This window comes from Ranitomeya variabilis (assembly GCF_051348905.1).
Source record: "Ranitomeya variabilis isolate aRanVar5 chromosome 1 unlocalized genomic scaffold, aRanVar5.hap1 SUPER_1_unloc_1, whole genome shotgun sequence".
Classification (NCBI taxonomy): Eukaryota; Metazoa; Chordata; class Amphibia; order Anura; family Dendrobatidae; genus Ranitomeya; species Ranitomeya variabilis.
In genome coordinates, this window is record NW_027507931.1 from 614038 (window position 1) to 625000 (window position 10963).

General features: G+C 40.5%; 1 protein-coding gene across 1 annotated transcript in view; it reads right to left on the minus strand.

Annotated features, from left to right (window-relative positions):
• Positions 1–315: 315 nt before the first annotated feature.
• The window catches only part of ETS2 (ETS proto-oncogene 2, transcription factor), a 15155-nt gene continuing 4507 nt past the window's right edge, over positions 316–10963 (minus strand). The window contains exons 2-10 of the mRNA XM_077278927.1: positions 8795–8871; positions 6010–6130; positions 4761–4880; positions 3665–3865; positions 3378–3458; positions 2456–2689; positions 2084–2347; positions 1598–1716; positions 316–925 (exon numbers count right to left, since the gene is read on the minus strand). Coding sequence (XP_077135042.1) covers positions 710–925; positions 1598–1716; positions 2084–2347; positions 2456–2689; positions 3378–3458; positions 3665–3865; positions 4761–4880; positions 6010–6130; positions 8795–8866 — 1428 coding nt within the window. The 5' untranslated portion in view covers positions 8867–8871 and the 3' untranslated portion in view covers positions 316–709. The remainder of the gene's footprint in view (positions 926–1597; positions 1717–2083; positions 2348–2455; positions 2690–3377; positions 3459–3664; positions 3866–4760; positions 4881–6009; positions 6131–8794; positions 8872–10963) is intronic.

Genomic DNA, 10963 nt, shown 5'->3' on the forward strand with positions numbered 1-10963 from the left:
GTTACAGGGAAAGGAGGTGGGGGAATAATAATAATAATAAATGAGGAGGCGCATTCTATGTGCCATAAAAAATTATATCTGAAATAAAATAAAAAATATATATATACATCCCTTGTGGAACAAATAATTATGCAAATATTACAATTCATGATAAAAAATTATTTACATGCGCTTGAAATGGTATGAGAAAAATAAAAAATAAAAATATCACAACCACATATTAAAAACATAAGACTCATGGACTCAGGCAGCATGAAATAATAAAGTGCAGTCTGAGACGGATTAGCAATTTACAAAGAGATTTAAAAAAAAAAATAAAAATGAGAAATTAAAAATTGCGATATGCTGCAATTGTCTCCTTCTGTCTAGTTGACTGAAGATTTGAGTCCAACTTTTTCCCCCCTCAGTGTTAAAACAGGATATTACACACAAAAAATAAAAAGTTTATCATCTGGTGCAATGTTCTTCAGAGCTGGACCCCTTAAGTGTCATCTGTTGCACCAAGTCAAGAAAGTACAACACAAAACCACTTCCTAGAAAGGTCTCGAAACGCGTTGCCCTTCAGACTCCTCCAGAATTTCGGCATTCTTCAAAACAGTCCAACAATGACCAAAACATTTCAGGGTTCTGTCTTCTGTTCCCACCCTTCCCGAAATCCCATTATATTCACAGTACAGTTATGTGCTTCAGGTGTAGCATCTTCATGGATTCATTCATCAGTGTCAGGCTGAACGCCGAGCATAGCATGCAGTTCCTCTGCCGTGTACCCCAACAAATTGTGGAGGTCGCATACAAATCGGTACACATAGCGTTTTCCTGACGTCTTGTGAATAATGTTCTTATCATAATAGTATCTCAGTCCTCTACTTAGCTTCTCATAGTTCATTTTAGGTTTGTTTTTCCTTTTTCCCCAGCGACGAGCGACCTGAAAATAAAAATATATATACATGTTACTATGGATTTTTTAAAGAACAAAAAGACTAACTTTGATTTATCATAGTACCCGTTGCTTCTGAAATTACATATATTGATAGGGGCAGAATTCACATTCATAGTGTCAGAATCAGGGCTGTGGAGTCGGAGTTGTGGAGTCGGGAGTCCATTTTGGTGGCGTCAGAGTCATGGAAATTGAGGAGTCGGAGGTTTGCTTACAGACTCCACAGCCAGTCAGAATATTGGGGGTTGGTCCAGGATGAGATAATCGGATGGATGTCATTGATAGGAATATAACTACAATAGGATATGGTTTTCTTAGTCTAAATCCCCCCCCACCGACCAAATTAGGAATTAACCAGCCTATGAAAAGCTACAAACATTAGTAAAGAGTTATTATACTTCTGCAATAAGTCTACTGATCCAATATCTAAAATTGGACGATAATGGCAAAACTTAATCTACTGTCTAAGTCCCAAGCACCATTGATTTATTATATACTGCTTTATTTTGAGGCTTGAGAAAGACCAGATATGGCGGAAACATGGCCTTGACTTCCTATTATTGTGATATTATGGAATAAAGACCTAACTTTTTAAAGGACTATCCTCTGGTGACTCGGGTATCTTGGATGTGATTATGACAAAACTGATAGAAGACTAACCTCATCTGGGTCAGTGAGCTTGAATTCCCATCCGTCTCCGGTCCAGCTGATAAAGGGCTGACACGATTTGTCAGTCAATAATTCCAACAAGAACTGCCAAAGCTGAATTGGTCCACTCCCTATAAAATAAATAAGATTAAAAATTCAACTTGTGTAAAAATAAGATGAAAGAACGCATTGTATACACCACGTGTGAGCCTTCCATCAGAGGTTTATATGCTGGGAAGTTTCCTAATTTGTGTGTCGGAAGGCTACTAGTCAACAAGGGATGCCAACAGTACACACTTTTGTTGGCCAACTGGAGACCTATGGATAAGTTGAGTAATTGGTCACGAGCTTTCCCAACAAATATAAAGCTCTGAAGGAAAGGAAGGGTTGGAATAAGCAAAAATACGTGAGACTATAATTACGATTAGTATAAAGAATCAACTTTTCTTATTTGATCTTCTATCATGAGTTTGTACAAAATATACTCTATTATCTTACCAGTGAAACCTGCTAGAATAGCTGCTGGGATAACTGGTTTTCCCTGTTCCACTGGATCATTTCGGTCTTGAACATAGTCTTTAAAGGACATAGACGGTTTGTTTAAACATAGCGACTGGCTGGCGTCTTCCTCAAAACTTTCATAGGATGGAACGCGTTGCATGTCTACTAGGGAGGACTGGCTTGTCCATGACTGTAGCATCGAATCTGAGCCTTCAAAGCTTTCTGTGCCACTGTCTACAGAGTCCCTGTCCATGGATTTTACTAGAGATAATAAAAAAATATATATATATTAATATATAATAAAAAATAAAAAAAATGGGGTGGAAGTGACAAGATATATATGCAAATCTTATTTTTATGAATACTTACCAGAAGTTAGAGAGCTCAGCAGAACATTCATATTACTTTGACCATAGTCGTGGTTCAGAGAGGAGTAATTATTTCCCATGGATTTCATGCATGAATAGTTCTGAAACTCTTGCTTCACTGGTAAGAGACTTGGGACCTGAGTTACCCGAGTCACTGGACAAAGGTTGTTATACATTTCTGTTTTCGGGTAACTGTGCACTTGAGATACACAATGCAAAGGCTCCATATTGAATCCTAATCAAGACAAAATTATGATATACGTCAACAAAAAATTCAGATGAAAAGCACAATCCCATGAAGAAGAAAAAAAAAAAAGCAATAGGCTGAATTCTTGCTCTACCTCAATTTAGTTTGCCGAGATTGGGCTATAGCGGAGATCAATAAGATAACACTCGGACCATTGGAAGGGCTCAATAACGTGTACTGCTATGGTGCCATCAAACCTTCACTCAAAGATAAAATGAAGGACAATGTCCACTATAATACCCAACCGATATCAATCTGGTGGATCACAGGAGTCATTAGGCGTCAGTGAACCCTCCTCAAGCACAAATTTACGCAAGGTCATCCTTGTTGGGTTGTTTGATCAGCAAAAGTCCAGTTGTAAGGACCTTCCATTTGTGTCATCAATAGAAAAATAGCTATGGGCAGCCACCTCTCCATTAAAAACAGGTGATGGGATGCCCTCCTTGCACTGGTGGGCGACCAGTAACCATATATTCACTAATAAAATTTTAAAAAAATTGGATGGAAAGCCAGCTAGAAGTCTAGTTGACCAATTCATCTCTCCAACAATGCTACTAACCAACAATCTGCGATTTTTGGCACGAGTCATTTGAGATTTTTACTTTTAGGTTATTTTTAATATAAAATGATCATTACTACAGGTTTTAAGATTGCAAGCACAAGGAACGTTGCTTACTTAACGAGTCGTTGCTTATCCATTGGGAGCTGGTGTGGTGGCTGGAGCTGTCAATATATTGATCCTGAACCTTTTCTTGTTCTAAGAGTAAAAAAACCAAACATGATTTATAGTCCCGGAGATTCCTATTCAAACCTTACATTATCCCAGCACATCTACACAGAATTGGATAGGCATCCACGAGTTAGAGATATGCAATTAGAAAATGCTTTCCATAGCTTAGGAACATTTCCATGCCGTTCCCAGAAGACCTATCATTGCATTCATACATCTGGCCTTCTAATTACCTTTCATCATTTGTTCCAGATGCTCCCAGAGAATGTCACCGACAAAGTCCGGGGCCAGCTCTAAAAATCGTTCTTTTCCTAGGTTGCATAAATCTTGTCCGGTCATAATAAATTTCTGAAAATTCAAATTTTCCAAGGAAAATTCAGTGACTGCCCATGAGAGCCACTGGCACACTTGAGTCTGATTCCACAACCACGGATCTAGACAGAAGAAAGAAGTAAAGTACATTTAGAGCGGGTGTCTAACTTGAAAAGAAAAAACAAACACACATTTTCAAATACCCAATCAGAGAATTTTAAGGGTGGGTCTCCACTTGGGTCAACTAGAGTAAGACTCTTTGTAGCCAGCATGACCAGTGATTACATACATAAGTTATTCATTTTAAAAAGCTAAAGGTGTAATACTCTATTTCCCCTGCGGTGGCACTGCAGGGAAATTGAACACTTGTTGCCAGGTTCCCACACAGATCAAGGTGATCGATGCGGATCCAGCAGCAAAACAAGTTATCAGATTACTAAGTAAATCTTTAAAAAAAAAAAAAATACTGGTTGCGTTAGGCGCTTCATACCAATACTAAAATACTTAATATATTGCTCTATTGTCAATGGTTCTGTTAATAAAAGTTAATGTTTACAGATCTAGTCTGGTGAAATCGCACAAAGCGTGCTCTCTGAAAAATGTGAAGCGATGACTAAGAGTTGGGCAGAGAAGTCGAGGATCTGAAAACGTTTAGATGTTGCGCAACGGCAGCGTATATCTCATTCCTCTGGAAATTCCTGTGATGTTGTCCCCCCCTGGTAACGTATGCAGGCCTAGATACCGATGAGATCACTTGTCAAAAGGAGCCCAAAATTGGAAATATTTGACAAAGAAGAAGTAACATCAAGATTTAGGAGGAGAGTTGGGAACAAGTGTTGCCAATGTAGAGAATTAATTCTTAGAATGATATTAGTGCTTAAGGGGATTTTCCACAAGAAAAAAGAAAAATCTGATTAATAATGCCAGCTGTTGGCCGGGAGAGAACTGAATTATCAGAAAAGAGAGGGGAAAAAAAAAAAAAAAAAAGTTAAAAATGTCCCCTTGATTGCTACTTACTGTTGGGAATACAGAGCCGCCGCTGTTCCTTTGTAAACCCGTTAAAGGTTGCCTTCAATGCCTGACTCATAACGGCCTTGCTGCATGGGGTCAAGAGAGGCAATTCGCAGCTTCCAGAATCTGAAAGTAGTATTAACATTTTCTGTAAGATCGAGAGCCAAGATCTTAAGTCAGCCATAAACATGCGAGAAAGAGCCGCCTGTCCACAGTTCAGTCTCCAAACTAGAGTGGAGAAAAAGACTAGAACTACCCTTCAGTGTCCGATTCAGTGCTCCATAGCAGCTGGACCACGTCATAGTTCACTTCTATGCCGACAATCTTTAGCCAGCCACTCTTTTCCCCTACGTTGTTTTAAGGGTCTCATAAGCAGAACAGGCATCTAGGATGTAAGCCTAAAGTTTGCTGACGGAGAAGTGAACAGTGCCCTGGTCCGGCCACTACAATGAACCAGAGTAGATGCCGAACTATGGTAGCATGAGTTTTTTTGCTCCTCTCCACCCAATACAGAATTACTTGGGTCAACTGAGCTTTCATGGCTCATCATCTTAAAAAAAAAAAAAAAAAATGATATATAAAAAAAAGATTGGAGGATGAAATTACATCTCCAGGGAGAGTCTGAAAGCCCCATAGAACTTAGATGGGGTTTTTAGCCACAGAAGATACATCCCACAAACATCTAAAGAGGTTGTGTTCTACTTTATCATTGAAGACCTATCCCTAAGATTGTCGTCGAGGATGCCGCGTGTTGGACCCTGAACATTCAGCTGTTCTGTGTCGGCGGCCTGAACTGATCAATAAGAGGAAGATGTGCAGCACCCTGCCGCATCCACCATCAGAAGATGGAGCAGCTCCAGCCACCAACACCAGACCCCGACCGATCAGACATTGATGACCGATTCTAAAGATAGGTCAACAATGATAAAGGTCAACAATGATAAAGTAGTGGACAATCTCGTTAAAGCTGCACAGAGTACAGGCCCTAATTTACCACTTTGGGAGAGGGAAAAAAAAATAAATGTATGTATATATATTTTTTATCAGCCCCTTATAGGAATTAATTTGAGCCCCTATATCTATCAAAAAGGACCATATGTTGCATGGGATGCTCCAGTCTTGGATACTTTGAGGGTGTTTTGGAGAGTTGTTGTTCCACCTAGATTGAACATTAGTTTCCCAACGGAGCATAGTAGCAACTGATTCTCTAAGAAAAATGCAACATAACATAAGGGGAAAGGTTTACATGTCTTACCATGAGATAAGGAGTCCAAGCCTGTAGGCACGGCCTGCTCTTCTTCGTAAGCATCGTACGCGGAGTACAATCCAGTGAATATTGATGCCGACAGGTTTACGTTGTCAAATGCCAGTTGCCGCTGTGAACAGGCAAAAAGAAGGATCTTAATACAGAGGACTTACAAGTGCAAAGATGAAAACATAAAATGATAATCTATGACTTTACTGCAGATCTTCCATACAGCTCAGGAGATAAGGATTGAGGGCAATCAGCAGAAATAGAACTGGAACAGAGGTGGCATGATATGGATGTTACATGGACCACATAGAATTAAGTGGCTCTTCTTCTGAACAATAAATTTCCTAGAAGGTCACAATTTTGATGGGTTTTTTTTTGTAAAAAAACAAAACAAAAACCCACTCTGGTCAGATAGGGTCTGCAAGTAGAAAACTGAATATTTAATATGCCTTGGTTGCACACTTTTAAGCTCTTGGTATTCTGCATTTTAAAGTTGACCATACCCATTAGACAAAGTGAAGTGTGGACCATCTCATGTGTTGGAGGGGAATCTATCGACTATGGCAAGGCAAATTACTACTCCCAATGGCAAGTTATTTTTTATATATATATATATATATATATATATATATATTTTTTTTTTTTTTTATTTTTTTTTGGGGGGGGGGGGAAGGATATAGATCAGACAGTTGGATGTTGACTGGTTGATAAGTCTTCTCTGGGGGGGGGGGGGGGGAGATTACTTGCCCCCAGAGATGTCTGGTAGCAGCTTAACTTCCTTCTTCCATCGGGAACACAAGCATGATTAGCCAAGTGAAGTGGTCATGTGTATCAGGGTCAGGAAAGTTATATGGCCAGCCAGGTACGGACTGGGGCTCAAATTCAGCTCTGGCATGTGAAATCACACAGGCCCATGTTGTCCCCATCCCCATGAACCAGATGGGATGTATTACTAATATTACCCGGGATGGAGGAAAGGAAGATTTTCTACAAGACCAATATTTCTAATGATACCCGTGGCCTGCTGGGGTCAGTGACTGAGTCAGCGACTTTGTGCTCCATCACAACTCTTAACAGTATGAGTGTCTTGAGAACACGGATTCTGTTAACAACGTAGCAGACAAGGCAGCCCATAACCAGACAGGCCCTTCTGGCATTTGCCAGAATTGCCAGTCCGGCCCTGTGGCCAGCCATGGACATTCGAAAACCGGGAGTAGAGTGGAAATAAAAGAACGTATGTAAAAAGAAGGAGATGTAGTAACACTACCAGGAACACTTGTTGACCATCCCTACATGAGAGGTACACATACTGGCAGCCATATTGGTAATCACAAAAATTCCTTCTTAAAACTTGGATGTAAAAAAAATTAAATAAAGCCTATAACCAGATTATTCCCATGCACCAGGGATACAATGCGGTCACAGAACTCTGTCATTAAACAGAGAGATTTCGAGCTGGCAGTAATCGGCGGACTAATAAGCAGTGTCTTGTATAAAATAATACGGCACACGGCGCGCCTCCCGTACTTATAATTATGTCCTCCTGACAACCGCTCGGCAGGAACCGGCTCTGTGTCACCTGAGCATGCATTCCTATGCTCCAGATCACATTGTGTGGGCTCCCACACTTCACATGAACAAGGCTCTATTCATTACAGCTACAAGAGCGCTAAAAATAAAAACCTTTTAATCACATTATTATAGTCATTAGCTGCAGAGGAGAAGATGGAACACGCCTAGAGAAATCTGCTGCGTAGTCAACAATCAGGAGAGGGCGAGAGGCGCGTAAGACCGGCTGGACCACGTCTTCACGCTTGTTAACAAAAGAGGATTTCCAGAGTAGTTAAGCTTTCTCCGACTGACTTATCGATTTCAGCAGCAGTGGTGTAATTGCCTCATCTGCTCTGCGGAGGCGCTGCAGGGAAACTCAACACTTCCTACACATGATTGCTGCTGGTTCTAACAACCGTGTTGCCCTCAAGATAAAACAATTCTATGTAAACCTCGATAGGACTCCGTTTTTGGAAAAAAAAAAATCTTTAATTTTAACATATGATTGAAAGATACCAAAGCCTTAAAATAGCGATCAGGTTTAGAAAAATCCATTAGGGCAGTCAACCCTATACATTATTCAGAGGAAAGCAACAATGGAGAGCGCCTCATTGACATAGACATCCTTTGCAGTGAGCTTATAGGAAAATCTGCAAAAAATTCAGTATTTCTCCGATTATTGCTTGTCAAAAAAGGAAAACTGCAAAATGTATAATAAATATATATATATATATATATATATATATATATATTTGCATTTTTGGAAAAAAAATAAATTGTGTATGCCTCAAACAGGCTGGGCTGCAGGAGACGTGACTCATACCTTGCAGTGTAGAACTGGGTGGGGATGACTACTATACTGTGTGCAAATATGCGGCCTGTGTAACAGATAAGACCAGCCCGACCTGTGGGGACATAGTCAAATGGAGGCCTGAAATTCCTGAATTTAGCAAACAAATACCAGACCACACAAAGCCCTTTGTGTGACGTGAAATACAAAACAGCGAATATGAGCTGCAAGACGGCATTTAGTCACATACGGTCTCAGCAGGCGACTATTGAGGCTTTTTCTTTTTTTTTAAAGATAGGTTAGGCCCATAAAAATGCAGTTTCAGAACTATTCTCTCATTTTTTTGTGTTACAGAAACTTGGTAAATAGGTTTCGGGCCTAAATTTAACTTCAAAGAAACATTTTTTTCCATCATATGCGGAAACTGACCAGAACAGACCTTACCTTCAGTATTCCCCGATGCATGTTGTAAACTGGCGCCACCTGATCCATGTTTCGGATTTCAAACTCAGTCATCGGATCTGTAGATGAAGAGAAAACCCACTGTAAATTTGTTTTTTTTGTTTTTGCTTTTTTTTGTTTATTTTTTTTCCTTCCAATTTTGTCTTACCACTATGGAGTCTGCCAACCTAAATTGCATTTATTAGAAAGCAGAAAAAAAAAAAAAAGGAAAATGCACTGGAGGTGACAGCTGTGAGCGCAGGGCAGGCGCTGATATGACTCACTCTATTCCAAGAGAGACTAAAGCGCCCGAGGTGTTGAGATTGATGTCACACATAGGGAGGGACCCGGCGAAAATCTCACCCCTTCTACACAAACCACCACCAGCTGGGTTTCATTCACATTTCTTCTGGACAATGGGATGCTTTTTCTTAAAAACAGGTTTTTTTGTTTTGTTTCACTTAAATATGCAAAATAAAAAAAGTAAACTTTTCATAGTGTGAACATGCATGTATGTTATTCAAAGAGTGGCTCAACAGCTGATGAAAAACTACAGCCCCCATCATTAACCCAACAGCCTGTGGTTTGAAGTTTTAGTTTTGCGTCACAATTTGTAGACAGACGTCCTTTGAACTATTGGCAGGTTCCGATAATATGCAAACGCAAAATTGTATCCACTCGCCTTTACCCCATATTTCCACCCTTATTGTGTTGACTAGAAAAGGGGTTCATTCATCTTACAAGAATACAAGTAGCCCCTTTAAAAGCCAGAGGGATCACTCCAGGGATATATGCCCCCTCATATGTAAATGAAGATTTACCTAGAATCATGGCTGATATTTTGCATCTACTACAAGCACATATCTATCTATTATGTAGCCAACGACTGATTACGTATTTCGGAAGTGTGTTCCCCTGGCGATAGAGGAAGTACTTTACTGTGGTTTCTAAATGGACACTAGAGCAGAAGAACTGATGCAGGCATAAAACCTAAAATCGATTTTTTATTATTTATTTTTAAATGTAACAGATGTAGTAGCGATGAGTTTGTTATTCGTCACCATCAGAACCTCATCTAGTGCAAATTCAGCTCTGCTACATGTGAATGCATAGAGCTATAAGAAACGAATCCTTCCAATCGCTTCAGCTCTGCGCCTTTAACAGAGAAGCAGAGGAAGACAACACAGGCCTCACGTGCCAGGAAAGCATGTTACTGGCCAGATGACACATGTATGGCGGCTGCCTAGCAACAAGCTCATTCAGAATCTCAGGATTCTATTAACCATTCCGAGGGCCGGCCCCACTGTATGGCGGAAAAGCTCTACTTACAGTAATGGGATTAGGCTGTACTGAGCGAGACGCCATCATCCGCACATCCAGAGGGAAGGAGAAGTATGCTTAGATAGGATTTTATACACTCTACTCCTATTGGATCCACTCTTAAAATTTATCAAAAAGCTCAAGAGCCTTTTTCCCCCCAAATTTGGGAGTCTAGGAGTCAAGGAATAAATGAAACCAGTACCAGCATCAAGATGTCCCACCCTATGGGAAAATGCTGTAAACACTTGAAGGGTTATTCTCAAAACATGACACTATCCCCCATCCTAAGGATAGGGGGATAAATTACTGATTAAAGGGATTCTGACAGCTGGGTGGGTTCACCAGTGATCCCACAATCCCAGCTCTACAGAGACCCGCCTTGTACGTAGCAGAGGCAGGAATGGATATACTATTGGAGTAACCTCTGCACAGGGACCTTAGGGGTAAGAGCCTTCCCCTCCCCTCATTCCCTCCTAAAGAACAGATGGAACTGTAAATTATGGGGAGCTATTTGTCTGTAAAGGGCCCATATACTGTTATTGCACAAGGGCCCTTTTCTGCCCATGTCCGCCAGTGAGTAGAGTTGCACATGCTTGACCTCAGCTCCATTCATTGACTACGGGACTGCTGGAATCTTGTCCATGACTGCTGGGTTTCCAAGCAGTCAGACCCCGAGTGATTACCAGGTTTTCCCTAATCCATTTGATTGAGGAAGTGTGTGTGTGTGTGTGTGTGTGTGTGTGTGTGTGTGTGTGTGTGTGTGTGTGTGTGTGTGTGTGTGTGTGTGTGTGTGTGTGTGTGTGTGTGTGTGTGTGTGTGTGTGTATATATATTTTCATACACTTTAACAGGT